The sequence below is a fragment of the Herpailurus yagouaroundi genome, unplaced genomic scaffold (genome assembly GCF_014898765.1).
Source record: "Herpailurus yagouaroundi ecotype Mexico unplaced genomic scaffold, PumYag 210, whole genome shotgun sequence".
Classification (NCBI taxonomy): Eukaryota; Metazoa; Chordata; class Mammalia; order Carnivora; family Felidae; genus Herpailurus; species Herpailurus yagouaroundi.
Genome location: NW_024412441.1, coordinates 16,702,079 through 16,723,004, shown reverse-complemented (window position 1 = coordinate 16,723,004; position 20,926 = coordinate 16,702,079). Strand labels below are relative to the sequence as shown.

Genomic DNA, 20,926 nt, shown 5'->3' with positions numbered 1-20,926 from the left:
TCCTGTATGAATTCGTTTAATCCCCACGACCAACCTATGAGGCTGTGGTACCTTCCCATTTACCGAGGAAGACGGACGGGGAGGCACAGATTTCAACTCACCCAGAATAACACGGTTGGGACGCAGCAGAGAAAGGATGTGCACGGACACAAGCTGGCTCCAGAGTCCAAGCTCCTACTTATGTGGAGTCACCTCTTCGAGCACATGTTCCCAGCTTTTATATACTTATTTAGAAATTATATGCCAGTCTGTTGATATGTACATTATTACACGTCTTCTCTAAAATAGTAGTCAAAGGGATAAGGGAGAAAAATAACGTGCCAACCTATTCTTCCACACCTCACTTTGAAGGCCATGGCTCACACGCTGTGAATGCCCAGGCCTGGCGTTTGTCGTCTCTCTGATGCTGCTGACCCGTGCCCACCTTACCTTCACACAGCCCACCTCCCCAGTGCACTCCGGGACCCGAGAGGCTAACCCACTGTCACAAACACCTTCTGCATGCCCCACTCCGTGCCTCGGCTCACATCAAGTCCCTGTCAACAACAGGAAATTGTTGAAAGGTTTATCCTAAGACGCGGTGTCCTCACAAAGCCTTCTCTGACCTCTTCTCTCAGATGCATGTCCTCAGCCACCTGCCTGGCACACGCCAGGCAGCCATGTATTTCTGTGTAATTGTGTGCGGTATCGATGGCTTGTTTTCCAAGGCAGCTCATAAGCCTCTTGAGAACAGAGAACATGGTACATATTAACTTTTCTTTGTACCTTCCATGGCACCTGGCATAGTACTATGCACTTAATTACCACTCAGTAAGCATGTGCTAAATAAAAGAGTAAGTAAACATTCTCTCTATTTACTCCACGTCTCTAGGGCCTAAGGACAGAGAGTCAAAGGGAAGATCATCCTGGGAAACAGGAGATTATGGGAGATACTTTCCTCTTTACCTATGCTCACGAGAATGGAGACAGACTGCCTTGCTTGTACAGGGAAATGCCTTCACACAGTCCCCAGTAACCTGCACGTATAGCACGGGGATTTTACACAGCATTCCTGTTTCTAAAATAATAGTGTCCTTCCACACCTTGTTTATCTACTGCTTGCTGCCTACTCTGTTAGCATTTTTTATAGTTAAAGGTAATCTTGAACATACAGACATGTGTAACAAACCCAATTTCAGGAGAAAAGGGGTTTACCCTTTATTTAAAAAAAAAAAAGTTTCCCTTTGTCTATTAATGGGATTTGCTCAAATGCTACCTTCTCAACAACTATTCTGACACCTCCTTTGATACTGTCATCTGACCTCTCTTACCAGCTCCTGATTCCCTTTATCCCACTTTGCTTGTTCTTTTTGTCCACAAAAGTATTATCTTCCAATAAAATGATACAATTTATTTATTATAATAAATTATATGATACTATCATTTGCTCTGGTTTGTCTCCCTGCCTCTAGACTGCAAGGTCGGTGAGACCAGCGGTATTTGCGAGCAAGGATCTGTCTCCTTGGTTCTCTGATGTATTCCAAGTATCTAGAACAGGGTTTGGCATGTAGTTGGTGCTCCACCAACAGAAGGCACAAATCAGTAGACGATGTCAACTTCCATTTCACTCCACACCTTGAAGGCCTCAGAGAGAGTCACTCTAGCCTGAGAATGTTCTTTCCCTCATCCTGAGAAGTGGTACAGTATGGCAGTTAACCACAGAAGCTTGAAAGCTCTGAATCCCGGCTCTGCTTTTTCTAATTGATCCCTGCATATCTTTAGTCAAATCTCATAACCCCTCTTGTCCTCAGTCTTCTCATTACTACAATGGGAGTAATATCCATCACTCAGAAGAGCCTCCAAAGGCACTCGACATCCACACACCCCAGTATATAAGATTCAGTAACTGGCGTGTGTATATAATATATATATTCTTTACACTATTACTTCCCTCACTCTATCCCAAATGGTAACACATCTTCTGATAAATCTATAAATTCCACAGACTATGAGTTCAGAGCACTACAAAATAGCAGTAGCACTTTGGCTGGTGACAATGACCGTGTACTATCATCAACGCTCCAGACCTGGCAGCGAAGGGCTGTCTCCTACACCCAGAGAAAGCTCCCTAAGTAACACATACCAAATAAAAGCCTTTCGATATTTATAAGGAAAGGATTAATTCATCTTCCAAAGTAGCATTTTAATTAAAAATGACTTTTCTGGGCTTACATCCAGAAAGGAATATATTGCCAAAAGGTAAGATTTAACAAGGTTTAGTTTAGTTTTGTTTTTTAAATTAAAGTGCTTCCCAATCCTTTTCACGTCAAGGCACACACACAGAAAATAATCTTTCTTTGGCACTCCGGGACAAACAGATGCGACTGCTCCCAGCTGCAGGTGACGGCCTAGAGCCCCCAGCCCTGCCAGGCCCTACTCAGACTTGCTGGAAGCTGAAGGAATCAGTCAATACTTGAAGCATGTACCAGCACAGCATTGGAGAAGCTCGGCCTTAGCCCTTCTTGGACTGGAGACCTTCCTAGCAACTTAGATTTTTCTCCTTTCGGACAAACACCAGTCCTCAGAGAGAATGAATCTGGCCACCAGTGACCAAAGTGAGCACTTTCTTTATGACTCATTCCAGAAAAAAAGCACACTGACCAGCAATCCATTTATAACTTACAACATCAGCATAATTTCATGCTTTTGTTTTTACTTTCCATTCTGAAATTTTATTTTCCGTGCATAAAGTAAACAATGGAGACAGGCCAACCTTAAGTCACCAAATGGAATCTATCAAGTAATGTTCTATTTCTAGGCAGCTTGAGGACTCTGTTTTATGTTTCACAATTTTGTACTTTTAAGAAATACAAAAAAGATACCATTTTTCAAGCATAAGGTGCTATCTTATGGTCACATTTTGAAAAGATGGAGTGGATCATTCTTTTAAATTTGATTGTAAGTTTTAGTACAACACTTAGTAAAAAATACACTTTTTTCTAAAACATTCATTTCCTTATATTTAGAAAACACTGACAGAATTCATACTTAAGACTACCTCTATCACTGGTTTTCCTTTTGTTTCCACTACTTCTCTCTATGGCACAGAGTCAAGGATGGTTGGTATTATCCCTGTTTCCTGAACAGTGATTCCTTCAGAGAAGTGGCTGGCTGAATTGACCTACCTTTATTTCTTTCCAGGTTTTCTGCTTTTCTTTTTCACAAAGGTAATGCCAAGATCCACCTCTATTTTTGTTCTCCTGCTGTCCTGCCCATCCCTGCACAGCTGTTCTCACACCCATAAAGATCCCAACTCTAGGCCTGAAACAGAGTGTTCTAGATTCAAGCAGAATGTTATCTTAGTCTCAGTCTCCCTCATGCCTGATGCCATATCTGGCAGCTTTCTCTCTTGCCTCATCTTCATTTCTGTTATTCATATGCTCCCTGGTGCGAGGGTTTGGCTGGCTCGCTTGGCTTCTAACCCACAGCTCCCTCCCTGGGAGGTTAGAAAGGCAAACTCATGTCTTCACCTGTACCTAGAACTGGGTATGCAAACCACTGAGTGTGCTGAATTGAATTCAATCTTGACCCCTTTTTCATGTTCCCTGCAGCTCCTAGGCTTAGAACCCACAATTTCTGTGGGTGTCCATGTCTGAGTGTTTTGTCTCACACTCTTAAGGATGACAGAAGGTATGGCAACTTCATGCTTGCCTATAACCGAGGTACCAATGGGGGATTCTGTACTTTTAGACTATTTAATGTATTTAAGACTATTAAATGAGACACCAAAGAGAAATCATGAGAAAAAGATGAGTGGAGGGAGGGAAGGTGCAAAACTGCTATGATTTCACTCTCAAGTGTAATCTAAAAAACGAACAAAACCACAATGGATAAACAAACAAAAAGCAGCATCAGACTTGTAAATATAGAGAGCAAACTGGTGGTGGCCAAGAGGAGGAGGGTAGGGGATGGGCATAATGGATGAAGGGGAGTGGGAGATACAGGCTTCCAGTTATGGAATTATTAAGTCACAGGAATAAAAGGCAGAGCATAAGGAATATAGTCAATGATATTGTAACAGTGATGTAATGGGACAGATGGTAGCTACATTTGTGGTGACCACAGCATCATGTATAGAGTTGTTGAATCACTACGTTGAAAACCTGAGAATAATGTAACATTGTGTGTCAACTATATGAAAAAAAAATGTCTTATTAGTTGGTTGTAGCCTCTCAGGGTGTCAGTGACTTCCTCTGTCCCTCTTTTTTTTTTTTTTTTTTTTTTTTTTGAGTGAGAGAGAGAGAGAGACTCCACACTCAGTGCAAAGCCCAACTCAGGGCTCTATCTCATAACCCTGGGATCATGATTGGAGCCGAAATCAAGAGTCAGACACTTAACTAACTGAGCCATCCAGGTGTCTTCCAATACCTCCTCTGTCTTTCTAATACCAATGGACTTACTTTGTTTCTAGCATCAAACCAGATTTCAGGACTCAGGGACAAGGGATTAAAGACAAAGCAAAGCTGGATTCTTTGCTTGGTTTCCCTAAGACATAAAAAGTTGTTATTCACATCAACTATCAGGAGGTACCATTTTCTAAACATCTTGCAGGATTGCTGAGAGTATTAATGAAATCACATATTCATTTTATGCAGCATACAGGTGGTGCTCAAAACGTTCATTTTACTTCTCTTATGGCAATCTCACCACATGTGTGGGCTTAGGCTGTCTGAAGTCCATCTCCGGTTAATATTTCATGTCAACCCAAGAGTGCAATACTGCCGCTCAGCTCCACAGCCAGAAAAGTGGCTCAGGATTCCCAAAGTGCAAACATCAAAGTTCCCAATTTGGGTAGGGGGAGGGGATGGAGGAGTAAGAGAATTAAACACGGTGTTCAACAGATTCTGCTGGTAAAGACTGAGAAAATTTAATCCCAGCAAAGGGGTGTTTAGAACTATGGAGATTGTCTGGATTAACTGAAGAAAAAAGAATACCTTTGCCTAGAATGTTCACTCAGAGAAATGCAAAAGTGGTTCTTCTGCTTCAACAGAGGCTGAATTACCTCAACTGTCTTTTCACCTTACTCATATAAGAGAGCTTAGGTAAAGAAAGAGTAGGGACCACCGCTTGTGTGTTTATATCATGAGAAAAAGAACCAAAATAGAAAATGAAAAAATTCCGGGGCACCTGGGTGGCTCAGTTGGTTAAGCGCCCAACTCTTGATTTTGACTCAGGTCATGATCTCACAGTTTGTGGGATCGAGCTCCGAGTTGGGCTCTGTGCTGTCTCAGAGCCTGTTTGGGATTCTCTCTCTCCCTATCTCTCTCTGCCCCTCCCCAGCTCGCACGTGCATATGAGCATGCTCTCTCTCAAAATAAATAAATAAGCTTAAAAAAGAAAAAGAAAATGAAAATAACCCAAAATTCAAACTTCTGTTTCAAATGGTATATATTTCCTTACGAGACACCAAAATGTGACTTAAGTGCCCCCAAATCAGAATACATCCTACCTCATAATCATTGGCCAAAACTCTTCTTCAACACAAGAGAACTTTTTTAATGCCAATATGATTTCTCGGGAGTGATAAGTAACCTAGTAATAATGTTAAGGCCCCAACATGAAGAATTTTGGCAAGAAAAACAGACAGTTAATTCTACTTAAAAGACAGGGTAGCCCTGCCAGCCAGTGTTGTTCCCAAATGAGGTAATGTCCATGGCTCTTATCTAGCCTTTATGGAGATTTAATGTCATTTACCATTGGCTCTTATGAACCGGCTGCATAATCTCACCTTTTCTCATGTGTGTTACTTCCATCCATGTCAACACTGCAATTAGGAACCTCTGGTTTTTAAAATGATTAAGAAACGATTTTCATATGTTTTCTTTTTATGCATGTCCTATAATTTGAGTCTTTCTTCCATCGCCTCGGAAAATTCAGAGATCAGCATATTTCTCATTTTCAAGGTATTCTATAGAAATACTCTGAGGTTTGATATTTTTATGTAAACATTTTTCAAAGAAGCCAAAATGTATAATTCAAGAAAATGTTCTGTGGAAGAATTTGTTTTCTGATTACAAAATGATTTCCTCCCTCTGAAAAAAAATAACAATTTTATATTTACTTAGCTGGCTCTGAAAGTCCCATGGAGATTCTCATGCCTTTCAATCCCTAACACCTCTTTTCCCAGCCTTTTACTGATTTCAAAGGTAACTCCATGTGGAGAAGGAATCCATAAACTGTAGAAAGGAAAGAGAAAAAGAACCCTTTCCGTCTTAACCCCTTGCGTTTTCCCCATAAAGAACAACAGAGTGAAACACAGCTATTACAACACAGATGAGACACCCAAGTGGATATGACAGAAAGATTTTCACATGCCTTTGAATTCCTTTTTTCAACCAGGGTATAAACCAATCTGGGTAAAGACAGGAATCTGTTTGACAAACATGAACATGATACCCAACACCCATACTATTTTGTTTTGTTTTCAACAAAACATCTCCCTTTACCTCCCAATACTCAGGAACAAAAGCAACAGCCACAACCAACCTGGAGTCACAAGGCTTTTACTTTTCCACGGTGTTTCACCCTTCAGGTCACAGAAAAAGTAAATTGGAGATATCAAAGGCAGCCCAGAGACAGAGCAGAAGACCATGCTCTGTTGCTGGGCAGACTGGTGAGACACAAGCCAGACCTGTTAGTGTTGTGTGTGGGAAACGAGGTTGGGAGGCCCATTTGTACAAGTGGCGAGCCAGCCAAAGAAGCAATCCCAACCTCTTCTGACAAGATTGAGCCAAGAATGGATCTGCAATAAAGAAGATCTGATGGCTGATCCCCACTACCCGCCTCCTGCTTGACAATCTGACCCCCGCCTCTAACTCAGATGCAGAATCGAGGCATCTGTGAAAAGCATGTCCTTCATTACTCACTAATTGCCAGCTCCTTCCCTTCAGAGTAGTGTCCGACAGAGAATCGAGACATGGGCCTCAGGGTCCCACGTTTAAAACCAAGATAATACCCTCCAGCCCTCTCGTCATCACTGAGATATAGTGAGGACCAAGGGAGATGAGTGCTTGAGAGACTGCACTGAAGAGACCACCAAAGACCCCCAATATATACCACATAGACCAGAGGATCTGCTCTGGTCGCTTGGGGGCCGCAGTCTTTTCAGGAGGTCTGCAAGATCAAACTATCTTCAATGCCACTAACACATTCCTTTCCCCTTTATTCTCCTTCTCATACAGACGGCACACGGTGGGGTTTGCCAGGGGCTACAAGGTGAGTGATGATGTCAGCATTCTAATAATGACTAATGGAATGTGTGCTTGTGAGTTCTTGTGTTTTAAGATTTCCTGTTTCAGTTTCTAATTAAATATTGATAGACAGAAGTGTTTTGGGAATCCACGATAGCTTTTCAGAGGGTAAAGAGGTCCTGAGACCAGTTTGTGACCTGCCAACCTAGAACTTCATCCCACCTAAGCCTGCAGTTCCCAGATGGGCTGACTTGTCACCCATCCTGAGCCCTGCTGTATGCCGTTCTCTCTGCGTGGGGGGCTCTCCCTCCACTTTTTGCTTGGCTTTTTCTGCCTTTACTTCGAGGTCACTTTTTCTGGGAAGCTTTCCTTTGACTCCCTCAAAACCAGTCAGGTGGCCCTGCTAGGTGCTCCTCTAGCACTTAGCACACTACATGGTGATTGCTCGTTCTCAGAGGGCTGTTTTTGTCCTGGATTCCTTCAGTGCAAGAACCGACTTAGTCACTGTTCTGATGGACACAGTGGTACGTAGGAGGCATTTAATACATTTAACAAATACTTGCTGAATATATGTAACAACCAAGAAAGGAAGGCATGAAGACAGGCCTATCTTGCATTCATTCTCACCTAGAGGGAATTAGTTACTAAAAATCTTAGTTTTCATTATAGTACAGGCTCATTAAAACTATAACAATAGTAACTCTATATCATATTATGTACCAGGTACTATTCTAAGCACTTTATATGCTTTAATTCATTTAATCTTCACAAAATCCCTAGCAGGTTTATATCACTGTTGTCCTTGTTTCAAAAATGAAGACACGACACTGTATGTTCACTATATTGTAATTAAAATAAAAAAAATTAATAATAATAGTAATAACATAAAAAACAATTGCAGATGTGCAGGCAGTGAGTAGTGAGACTGACCCTGAGACAGTCTGGCTCCAGAGTCCCAGGCCATTAACCATTCTATACGGTGCCTCTCGTGTCGGCAGCAGAGACCTCAACCTTATGGCACATCCTGGGATCTCAAGGCCACTCCTCAACTCTGCTCACAAACCACAAACATGACTTGATACTTGAATCTCACCCCCAATCCCGCCCCAACATGAGTGATCCCAGCAGCCACATGAACAGACGTGTCGAGTACCACCCGTTCCCAAGTTTATCGTTTAGGGTTTAAAAAAGACAGTTCCGGTAAGAAGTTTCATTCTCATTCATTTGTTGTGCTTTGGTCCTTTGTGGGGGAAATGTTAAGTTAAAAGCAGTAAGTGTATTTGTATATTTATTAAAAATAAAAAGTCTCTTTTGTAGCACTGAGAAAACAGGAGAGTAGGGCTTGGCATTTCTATGTGTGATGCCACAACACAAACTCTCCCTGATGTGTCTAATTCTCCTTCCTCTCTTTCAAGGAATGTTCACAACTTCACCTTGAACAGGGAGTGGCCCAGAATAGTCGGTAGGCACTTGATGGAAAAGACAGAACTTTATCTGGTTCAGAGAGCTATGTCCAAATGGGAAAGAAAGCATGAAGTAAAAAATACAGGATTTAATGCAAAAGACGATCTGACTGAATCACAGTGTGATGCTGTACTCATGTTTGTAATGAAAAAAGCACACCTAGGAAATACCAGTCCTTTTCAGCAATAGAAAAGAGTTCTACGGATAAAGTTAAAAGCTTGTGTATCAAATCTTCACCTGCAAACAGTAGGTGAGAAACCAAAGTTTATCCTGTGCGGTTTGACACAAAGTAACTTTATTTACCTGGAGAAGCGTCCCATGAATATGGTTTTGCCGGAAACACTGATCGGTGGAGTTGGGGAGTTTGGCCAACAGAGTTCGGATGGTATTGGGGATTTCATCCACCATAACAAACGGAACCAAGGCACGAGCTGCCATCTCACGGGAGCGGTAGACAGGGGAGTGACCGCATCTGGGGAGACATAAAAACACAAGACCATTCAATACTCATTTCCACATCCATGCCTTTGTACGTACTAATGTTCTTTTTTGTTTGTTTTGAATTTTTTTGGATATATGTCATTCTGTACATGCTGATGTTCTATCTAGCTCCAGCTGGGACATCCAAGCTGAGGGGGAGTGGGGTCAGGAATGGGAGTTCCTCCTTATTCCAAATGTTGGTTTTTTTTTTTTTTTTAATACTTCCCTTATTCCAATGATGGTGTGTATGTGTTAGTGTTGGTTCTACAGGTGATTTTCTGTTTCATATAAATATCATTAATATCTATGATTCGATCACAGAAATAAATGCAGACAGGCTTTGGGAATGATTCAATAAATAGTAGCAAAAAATAGCTTCCTCCTCAACAATCAAACAACTATTCACTGAGCACTCAAAATGAACAAATAGTAGGTGCCATGAGAAATAAAAGTCATTGTGGTCTTTGGGGTGCCTATACTCTGGATGGCAAGAGGGGCAGTACATTTGAAAAGATGCCGCAAAAGCACAAGACAGTCCTGGAAGAACGATATGCAAGTGATCTTCATATTATGGCTACATGAGGATAAGACTGTAGATTCTGGTATTGAGAAGGATTGAAAGAAAGCAAGCATGGTTCCCAGAAGGCCGAAACCAGGAAATTGTTTCAACCAGAAACAGTGGTATAAAGCAAGGAGAAAATGCTCAAGGTATAGGTAGATGTATCTGACTGAAGTAGAGGCTCAGAAATAACAGTGGAACTTCAGGCTGAGAAGTGGGTCTGGCCAGACCGGGGAGTGCCACAAACGGCAGACTACAAGATCTTGAACTATTGTCAAGAGAACAAGAGCTGGACCCTCAAGTCACTGAATCCTTGCCTCTGGGCTGACTCACACCCAAAGAGCTTGAAGAAAAGCCAGTTCTTAAAGTGAAAGTCACGGACAAGTGGGATTTTGAGATTCTACAAAGGTCATTGGAAAGGCAGGTCATCTAAGAGCCTCTTGACTTTGTAAACACTCAGAACCTGAGAGTCCACAACCATTTTGTTGAAATTGTGCACTTGAAAGCCTTCACAGAGATAGTATTGTTTGAGAAGAAAGCCGTATATGGTAAGTCTCGGCTCAAGTAAGTTCTTAACTAGAGAACTCTTAAGACTCCATGATTTTTTACCCAATTTAGAAAGTAACTCAACTTATAGAAATATCTTAGACGTCAAGACAAGGATGGGGAAGATCAGAAGATGGTAGACTCTGTGGAAGAAAGAGAGGTCTCTCGTTCTGTTTTCAAAATTAATTACTATTCCAAGAAGGTATTACTGCTAAGATCTGGGTCATTAGGGCCATGTGGCCACGTAGACTTAGCAAGCAGACACACAAAGTCCTACCACTGTAACGTTTCTAATACCCCAGAGGTAACACTGACATTTACCTTAATATGACAATAAAAGAACAGATTAATTAATGTACAAATGGAATGGTCCAAAGAGAATTTCATCATGGGGAGTGGGGTAGAAGAGTGGAGAAAGAGGCACAGGGGAAGTCAAACCTTGGGTCATTTTTTTCCCCCTACAAGTGTACATCTGTGAGACAGGTCAATCAGCACACACTTTATGGATGGAGAACTCACCTTACATCATACTATGGGAAGACACTGGGAGCTAACGTTACAGCAGGTAGCTAGAGACTTCCCAACGGTTTTTGACGAGGTTCTGCCAAATCACGCATTTCTATTTTTCCTTTAAAATGATTAAATGTTTAATCTTTAATGGGCAAACGCAACAAAATGTTTGCTTTGGCCCATGATGGGGGTGGGGGGGGAGTGAGAAAACTTCACTTGACAGAGAAAAGACAATACTCTGAAAACGCTTTGAGATTTAATTAGCAAATGACCTCACTCAAGCCGGGTCATTTGTAGGAAGCTTCCCCATCTGTCTGTTCCCCACCCTTCCAACACATACACTTTGGGTTAGAGTGTGTTTTATGTTGCCGAACTAGGCTCTTGTATATAAATGTTTCTTTTCAAACACAAATAACTCTGACATGGTTACAGATGTTTAGTTTCTAATTAGCAGTAACTGAACACTAAGAACGCCCCTCCTTTTGCTCCTGACCTTTAGCAAATGATGGTTTCCCAAAGGAATCTGGCATCCATACAGGAGAAGGAATGGAAAGTGGGAAAAATGTCAGAATTTTCTGCGTTCAGATACCCTGTGCTAGGGTACTTTCCAAATGCACACAATCAGGTTAAAGAGCAAAACAAAATCCCCCCCCCCCCCAAAAAGTAATGCAATTATAGAAAAAGAAAAGCCTATTTTAAAAGTAATATTTAATTATCATTCATTATAAAACAGTGATTCAATGTAATTTCAAACTCCTCCACTGCACATTGTTAAAATGGATGGATAGATTATAGTCAATACACACACACACACACACACACACACACGTACGCACACACCCATTAAGCAAAAAAACATTTCCAGGTTACTGTTTTGTCAGTTCCTGAGGGGCAGGGAGGGGTCTGATGAGGTATATGTGACCTGGAGTGTGAGAGGATATAAACACAGTCTTTTTAGCCCTAAGCAGAATATATTTGCACCTAAAATCTATCTCTCCCTTGGCTAGAGTCTCCTAGTTTGATTCAGTAAATGTGCCAAAATCAAGTAGAGATGCTCTGTGGGGACACAGAGTCTAGCAGCTATAAAGGATGGAAAATCAGAGCACCTGGATTTCCATTTTGCTTTGTATACTGTGTTTTATGGCCTGGACAAATCACAGTAACCTCTGGGTCTCAGTTGAGCTGACAGTGGTAGCAATAATCTATACCAGTGTTCTCATGTGATGTCTATGAGAACATTCCAAGAGGCAAGGCGCTTTGGAGATACAAAGTTTCCATAGTGAAATGTGCCTGTGTCCAGTACAGGATCTGCATGTTCTAAGAATTGCAGGCCTCTAAATGGCCTCAATGAGAGAAAGAAGACTGTGGTGTGAAGGCTGTACCATTTATAAGAAGATAAAACAACAAACTGATGATATGAAGGCAATGAGATTGGGGGGAGGCGCCCCATCAAAAGTGATGAGGAGAGGTGGGTGCCTGGGTGACTCAGTCGATTAAGTATCTGACTTCGGCTTAGGTCATGATCTTGCAGTTCATGGGTTCAAGCCCCACATCAGGCTCTGTGCTCCAGCTAAGAGCCTGGAGCCTGCTTTGGATTCTGTGTCTCCCTCTCTCTGTGTCCCTCCTCTTCTCTCTCTCTCTCTCAAAAATAAATAAAACATTTTTTAAAAATGGTAAGGAGGAATCTCAAGCCCTTCTGAAAATAAGTAGGTCTGCTTCTGTCTCTCTAAGCCTCAATTTCTTCAGGAAAATACACCAAATGGATCTGGGATCTGAAAGGTCATGTCCCCTTTTACTACGATTTGAAAACCATGTCCTCAGTAGCCCTAGCTGTGTTCTAGGCCTGAGCACTAGATCCTTGCACAGGGTGTGCGGGACATGCAGACACCCGAACCTCTAGAACTTTCACTCCAATGAACCCTTCCCATGTTAATTTTAATCTATTTACTGAGTGCCTACTGTGCTCTCAGCACTGTGTAACATGAAAAATGACACATCTGTCACCATAACACTTGCATCCCGCAATTACAGAGCCCTTGGCAATTTATAAAATATATGAACACCCCTATTTCTTTACTATGCAACATTCCTGCAGGACACGAGGGCATTACAAACCTAAATGAACAGACGAAACATAAAATGAAGCTCAGAAAGCCTAAGTGGACCCTCCAGGATATGTGAGCAGCAGCACCCAAGCCAGAACCACCATGCACGGCTCCAAGAGGGGATCTGTGGGTTATTCCGAGCAGTAGCTCACACCTGGAAATCGAGGGAGCATAAAAATATCTCCCAGCTAATAAAAACACAGCCTTTACTAGTATGTAGGAAATCTCTAAATGTGTGTGTTGAGTTTCTTGTTTTTGTTTTTAGTATTTGTAGGATCCCCAAAACATTCCAGAATCTAATACAAACTGTGGGCTCTCTCCAAAGAGAAATAGATTTATGAACATACACATGCAATTTCCCATATAATTTCAGGAGGTTCATGACACACACCCAAAACCCTTGGGGCAGTGTCTCCCAGACCCAGGGCAAGAATCTCCAGTTGCTCCTTTGCACGCAGTGTGACTGTCAGGTATGTGCTCCGCTTCCCAGAGAGCGAGACAGAGAACGGGACTCTGCTCACAGAATGCCACCAGTCTAGAGGGGAGTGAGGCAGATAACCCCATGATCCCAAATCAGTAGTACCCACGGAGACCCACACAGCTAGGAGCTGCATAGAGAAGCCAAGCAGCAGAAGGAGTTGGAATGGCTTTCTGGAGGAGATAAAGGACCTTCAAGTGAGAATGATACACACCTCTGGCCTTCAGGCACCACGGAGAACCCTGGAGAGTTTAGAATATTCTGAGCAGGCAACTGTTCTTCTGAGATCTTCCCTACACTTCACCATTTCCTAGAATGGTGGCTGACCTTTATCCACATGTTTCCCTCTATATTTACCCTCAGATTCTATTCCAGTTTCCTTGGAAGGTTTCACAGGTAAGTGGCTGGCCATCCCCCAAACTTTCTCTGCTCACCAGTACCTCCTAGATGAGCATGTAGACATCTGAGTGCCCCACACAAGCCCACACCAGGTAGGTACCAGAGAAGCAGACAGAAAAGCGACTGCCCATGCCCCGGGAGCCCACAGTGCAGTGGGAAAGACAGGCCGATCAGCCTGTACTTGTCAGGGCCACGAGAAGTAAACACAGGCTGTTGTAGAAGGGCTGAGGGGAGACACACAGAGAGGAGGGTGGGTGGTCTGGGGGATATGGTCCAGCTGTGATGAAGCTGGGGCAGGCGGAAAGAGCATTTGGGTTGGGCCTGTGTCTTTCCCTGCATGAGCCCAAGCTGCCCCTCAGTGCATCCAGACAGAAGGAAGGGATCTGAGGTTTATTAAATGACTACTGCGTGCAGGGACCGGCTACGTACTTTAGACACACTATTTCATCGACTCTACTAAATCTTCATTGCAAGGTCATCATCATCATCATCATCATTGCTATTTTCAGATGAGGAAAGATTTCTCAACATATTTCAGATCATAAAACTAGCAAGTGTCAGATCCTGCATTCCAATTAGGGTCTGTCCACTTGCAAAATCTAGTTTTCTAAGACTTGACATGCAGCCACCTCAAAATCCTCAGTCTTGGAAAAGCTTTGGACAAGTTCAACCTAGACCCACTGAATGTGACTGGCTTTTGAAGGCATCCGGCCTCTAATTGGTAGAATATGAATCAGAACAATAAAATGATGCTGATAACCACTAACACTTACTAAGCATTGACAGAGGGCCAGACTTTGTGTTAAGATCTTTGCACGTATTTCCTCATCTAATCCGCACAACAAGGCAGAATGGCTGAGAGAACATTTTTAGGCAATGTGAGGGAGGTATTTTTGAAAGGACTTCATAAGGCCCAGTGACCTTGCGTGAGTCCCTCATTTCACAAGAATCAGAGAGAAAGTCTTGAGAAAAGTCTCAGAATGACTTCACGATCCAGCTAATACCCCCTTCCACTCTCCCTCACCGATAAAATTAATGCTCCCCCCAGGTCCTCTAGGTTCCCAGGCCCAGCTCTAGTCCTATCCTTACTTTGCAGAGGTCAAGCTGTACCTTGTACAAAACAGAAGCCCCCAAACTCCTGCTGCTGCTGCTGCTGCTGCTGCTGCTGCTGCTGCTGCTGAAGATGGTCATCCACTTTCTCTAGATGCCCCTACTTGACCAAGGGGTTGGCGTCCTAGGAGCTGGGCTGAGTTTAAAGAAGCTATGTGTGACTTCCTCCCAAGTCTTTCAATAGATTTACTCAAGAATGCCCTGCCATGATTGTCTGTTTCTCATACAGTAGCAGCACCGTCTGCTGTTGGGGAATGGTCATCTATTGATAAAAGTTGAGATAACCCTACCTAGCGAGGTATTTCTGCAGGCTGGGTGAGAAGGCATAGGCTGAGACCTCAGGCTATACTACTTTAAAAGAAGAATCTTGCTATAAAGTGGAACCTTGAACAACAGGGGTCTGAACTGCACGGGTCCACTTATATGCAGGTTCTTTTCTTTTTTTTTTTTTTCAACGTTTTATTTTTTATTTTTGGAACAGAGAGAGACAGAGCATGAACAGGGGAGGGGCAGAGAGAGAGGGAGACACAGAATCAGAAACAGGCTCCAGTCTCCGAGCCATCAGCCCAGAGCCTGACGCGGGGCTCGAACTCACGGACCGCAAGATCGTGACCTGGCTGAAGTCGGACGCTTAACCGACTGCGCCACCCAGGCGCCCCTGCAGGTTCTTTTCAATAAATACATTGGAGAAAATGTTTTGGAGATTCGTGACAATGTGAAAAACTCACAGATGAACTACGTAGCCTAGAAATACTGAAAAAACTAAGAAAAAGTTGGGCATTATTGTAAGATGACAGTATATAATACACACAACATACAAAATACGTGTCAATCAACTGTTATGCTATCAATATAAGGCTTCCAGTCAACAGTAGGCTACCAGTTACATTTTGGGGAAGTCAAAAGTTATATGCAGATTTTCAACTGCGTGGGGTGGGAGGGTGAGCGCCCCTAATTCTCAAGTTGTTCAGGGGTCAACTGTGTATGTTCTGTCAAACCAACTATTGTCTACTATCTTTGGTACCTCTGCACAATGCAACTCGTCCTCACTGGAATGAATGTCATTTCACCCTCTTCTTCTGAACTCGGCTCAGGTTTCACTTCTTTTGCAAAAATCTTACAGCACCTCCTCTGATCAGAATCCATCCCTTCCTTTCTCATACTCTGTCCTTGCAACTGCACACTTAGATCCATCGGAGCTGGGGGCACATCTCATCTGCCTTCCCCACAGCAGCCTCATGCACCATGCTAGAGTCTACCAAAACGACCTGGAGAGCAGAAGCGGGGTCTTCATAGTTCTGAATAACACAGCACAGAGGACAGGAGCTAAGAACATGTTGTGAAATCCAGCAGAACTAAGTTTAAATCCAAGTCCTGCCACTTAACTAGCGTGCGACCTTGGACAGGTCAATTTTTAGCTTCTATAAAATAGGCAAGAGAAATGACCTCATAGGGCTGTTGGGAAATTTAAGTGAGATAAAGCACATAAGATGCAATGCCTATAAGTTAGCGGTCAGTAAGTGGTAGCTATTATTGAAGCTAATAGCTGGAATACCTTTCAAACTTAAAAGCTTTATCCACAAGTACAAACTCTCTAGTGTTCTCTATCTCAACCACTGCCTGAGGACACAGAGCCTTGCTTGTACCAAACGGGCTTCAAGTGCTCACAAAGGCTACCCTTCTGCCAACCCGCCAAAGGAGCTGGAAAAGACAGATGGAAGGTTGAGTTTCTTTGGGGCAAGTGCCCTGTGGGGCCCACAGAATTTATTCTCAGGTCTAGGGCCCAAATTCTATTCCATGCTGATGCTGTTTCACCAAAGATTTCTTTTTCCTTTTCATTGTGTATAGTTCCTGATTTCAAATCTTGCCTTCAGGAAATATGTACGTGTGTGGGGGTATGTGTGCATGCACAAAAGAGAGAAACCACTAAAAAAAATGTCTGTACCAGTGAATTTGAAAAAGCAGGCATTTCAGAATGTCCTGTGACTATTATGTTTTTGTTGTAAACGTGGCATTGCTATAGCCCTTCTCCCACATTTTCAGGTGAGTTCATGCCCATCAAGGTCGCCAGATTCTCTACTTGTCCTTTCTACACCAATTTTCAGTTCATCAAAGGACCTACCACCACCTGAACAACTTATTCCTTTTCTTGAACTCAAACCACTAGCATTTAGAAGCTGCATTTACTGTAATCTTGCCCTCTGCACAGCTCATGGATTTCTTTATTCAAATATATTTCTTGGAAGCATAATGGGTTCAGCACTTTTGAAGTTTGATTTTTAAAAGTCCTTGGTTTGGATAGCCAGAGGGAATTAAGAGCAGTAGACAGAAGCTAAGCTAGAAATTGTACGTTTCCAGCTTTCGTGGACAAAAAATATATATATGTATCTCCAGGTAGAATGCTTAGTTTAAATGTTTATCCATTGGACAGCTCAAAACATAATTGCTCTTTGCAAATTAACTGCAATCAACACAGTAAAACCTTTTAAAAAAAAGTGTTTTTGGTGCGCCTGGGTGGCTCAGTCGAGTAAGCCTCCGACTTCAGCTCAGGTCACGATCTCGCGATCTCGCGGTCCGTGAGTTCGAGCCCCGCGTCGGGCTCTGGGCTGATGGCTCAGAGCCTGGAGCCTGCTTCCGATTCTGTGTCTCCCTCTCTCTCTGCTCCTCCCCCGTTCATGCTCTGTCTCTCTCTCTCTGTCTCAAAAATAAATAAACGTTAAATAAGTGTTTTTATCAAGAAACGCTGACAATAATAAGCCACAATAGAGCATCTGAAAACTTCAGTATGTAACCACTTGGTACAGTATAACCACAGAGCTAGGCCATAGAAGACACATTCTTTTAAGGTTACCTCCACTCTGCCTCTAAGTTATCAAGGCTTTAAGCAGGCTGACTAGTCACAGGCTGTTAAAAACGGTGAAAATGGCAGCTGGTCAAGAGCTGGGAATGAGCCTCCATCACTTTGACACCCTTCCACTTGCTCCTGCAAGAACTGGGCACAGCACTGGGCCACACATGTGGCAAAAACGCAGGGTCACAGATGCAAGGACAATGGCTACTTGCATTCATGCCATGCCTTTTAGTGTTAGGAAATAAAGCAAGGGAATTTTCCAACAGGGAGGGAGGAAGGTATCTAGTGTGGTACTTAGTTCAAAAAGCTCTTTGAACAATGCTCTTTAATTATTTAAAATCACAAACGTGTCTTAAATACATGAAAGGGTACACGATTTCTGAGTGCTAATCCCTGGTTACTTGCTGATATCAAAATACAGAGATGAAGTATGAAAATTATATTTCATCTGAAATTTCACTTCATTCTTTCGTTATTTTTTTGCCTAGATAACAATAAATACAATTTGAAACGGAATTTTTCAGATTCTAAACAAATGGTCTAGACAGTTGGAAAGAAGGGGTTTTTTCCTCTGGAACACTGAAATGTGGTGTCCTTTAACAATGATTCTTTCCCGACTCTGGGAAAAGCGTGAGAAAGACTTTACAGCAACAGAAATACACAAACATGTGGGAAGCCCTAGAAATTAAAAGGGAATCATTAATTTCGGTCTTTACCCAAAACAAAATGGAGTATTACAAAGTGAAAAAAAAAAAAAAGACAGATATCTAACACACCCAGTTTAAACTCTCCAAAACAATGAAAATAATCACAAGATTTAGTCTGAAATTTTGGCATAATCTTCCCAAGCCCAGTCCACGTGTGGATCTTCTCTCTGACTCTGAATCCATAAGCTGCGTACTGGTCTACTGGTCTCTGCATGGACAGCTGGAAAACTGTTCTGGAGCTGCCCTCAGGACTCCCAGGCTGGGATAAGTGGCGTGCAGGGCAGGAGCTGGGGGGCGGCAGCTTGTGCAGAGTAAGTGAAAAGAGCTGCACATTCCTCTCAATAGCAAAAGCCCTCACATTGTTTCTACTCTGGCCCCACAAAAGACAGAGATGAGCACATTCAGGCAGCCGCTGATTCTCTAAAGGGGTTGAACGTAATACCTGGCCCCAGCATGTCTTCTTTTCCTGCAGGTAGTGAGTGGCTCAGAGAAAAAGTCCTGACCACGCAGGGTCTCCTTGGGATGATGGTCCCTGCTCAAAAGCCAAGTTCTCGAAGCAGTTTCGTACAGTTGAAATTCACTCCATTAAACTTCACAGCATATTTACCGTGAGTGGTTTTCAGTTCACAAACACAGGACTGGGTGGTCAATTCACCAGACCACACAAAGGTATAGACAGAATTTGCCTTCTTTTTAACCTAATATATATATTTAGGGGGAGGGTTTGGAAAGGAATGTTTTTGGTCTGGTTGAAAAAGTTGTGTTTGTTTTTAGCTTTCAAATGTTTCAGAACCTATGATAGCTCTCTATTGCCACATTAAATACAAATTTCTCATTTTGGCATTCAAAGCGTCCTAAATCTAGCTCAAGACTGGCTAAGCAAATCACAGGTGCTGAGTAAATCTTTCTTGCACTGACAGAACCTGACTTTTCAGTTGACTGTATCTGAAAAGATATTAAAATCTCATAAAATCTAAACATCCTGTGAGTAAAGTGAGTGCTCAACAGACACTGGCGGTAATTTTTAAGTAAATACTTTTAAATGTGAACAATTTTATTAACTTCCCTTATGACAAGAATTTGTTAGATTTCTGAAAAATCCCAATACCCACGGCTAAAACCCAAGAAAGGAAAGAAAGAAGGCAAAGTAGGGTCATCTACTGTGTGTCTGCTAGATGTCGGGCAATGTGCTAGGTACTTTTGAATATTTTATCACATTTTTTTTAGTGCTCATACAAACCCTTTAAAATAAGTATATAATACTATATAAATATATGTAGGTTTTTGTTCTAGGTGGTCTAGTGGGAACATGTACAGAATGATGAGCTACCAAATAAAATGTAACCACAATCAAAAAAACTGCAGTGTGCCAATTTCTTTCAGTTATGGTAATGGATGTACAATCCTTTGTAAAGCAATTTATTGCACTTAATGCCAATGGTTAGAACTCGTTATTTGCAAACCCTATATATAATGAATTGGTGGCCTAAAAGTGTTTCCTATGGCTCTAACTAGTGTTTTGCAAAACAAAACCTAAAGCTTTTTAATATATTATCTTTAAGGAAGGCAAATGAATCACCAGAACATGACAACTGACCCAAAGTCATCCACCAAATTACAGGCTTTGTAGCGCAGAAGTTTATCAGCCAGAAATGTACGAAGGACCCCATATCAGACTGGGACAAGTTCCCCAAAGGTTGTGGCAGTATCCTCTGTTGACCTCAATCAATATTGGTCACCTCAGGTCAAACCATTTACAGTCATTTCAGGTACAGCATTTATTTAGAGACAAATTCAAAATATCCAAGAATAAAAATCATTAGCATTTTTAATGACAAGAAGAGACACATACGGGTCAGTATATTGGCTCTTCATTGGCTTGGGGAAAAATTACACACATAATCATCAGATTTAAGGGACTATTTTGCTGGAGGGAAACCTGCTGTGAAGTAGAAACTCTCCCATGGTCTTGGTGTCTCTTAAGTGAGGCTCCTTTGAAAACATTCTCAGATTAAAATATTAGCGTCTAACAACGTGGCCACAGGCAAGTTACATAATGTCTTTTCACATCCTCATCTGTAAAAGGAGATTAGAATAAGTGATGTCTAAGGTCCCCCTCAATAACCAAATCCTATAATTCAATGGACGTTTGGACATCCCAGACAGATAGCTATCTTTTTTATTTTAAAAGATCTTTATGATCTCTCCTGGCTTCTTCCATGGCTTAATCTCATAATAATATTGATGCCAATAATAAAAGTTTTAAGTCCAACACTACCCACACTCAATCTTTCTACACTGGGAGCCAATTTTCTCTAGTTTGAGTCTCTCTGGAGTTGGAGAACAAATGACCAGTGTTTTCGACACACAGGAAAACCCTTCATTAGCTATATTGGAATCCTGTCATTAAATCACCCCTTGCTCTTCCCTTCCGCGGGCTAAAACCACCCAACTCCTTTAATCAAGTAGAACCTCTCCTCTAGAATCT

General features: G+C 42.2%; 1 protein-coding gene across 7 annotated transcripts in view; it reads right to left on the bottom strand.

Moving 5' to 3' along the window:
- Nucleotides 1-20,926, bottom strand: part of THADA (THADA armadillo repeat containing) — a 329,917-nt gene that overhangs the window by 143,243 nt on the left and 165,748 nt on the right. For all 7 annotated transcript variants that reach the window (XR_005784245.1, XM_040453897.1, XM_040453899.1 and 4 more), the window contains one exon: nt 8,997-9,165. Coding sequence is in view for 6 of the 7 variants with exons in the window: in XM_040453897.1 (XP_040309831.1) it covers nt 8,997-9,165 (169 nt within the window). In the remaining variant the exon portion in view is untranslated. The remainder of the gene's footprint in view (nt 1-8,996; nt 9,166-20,926) is intronic.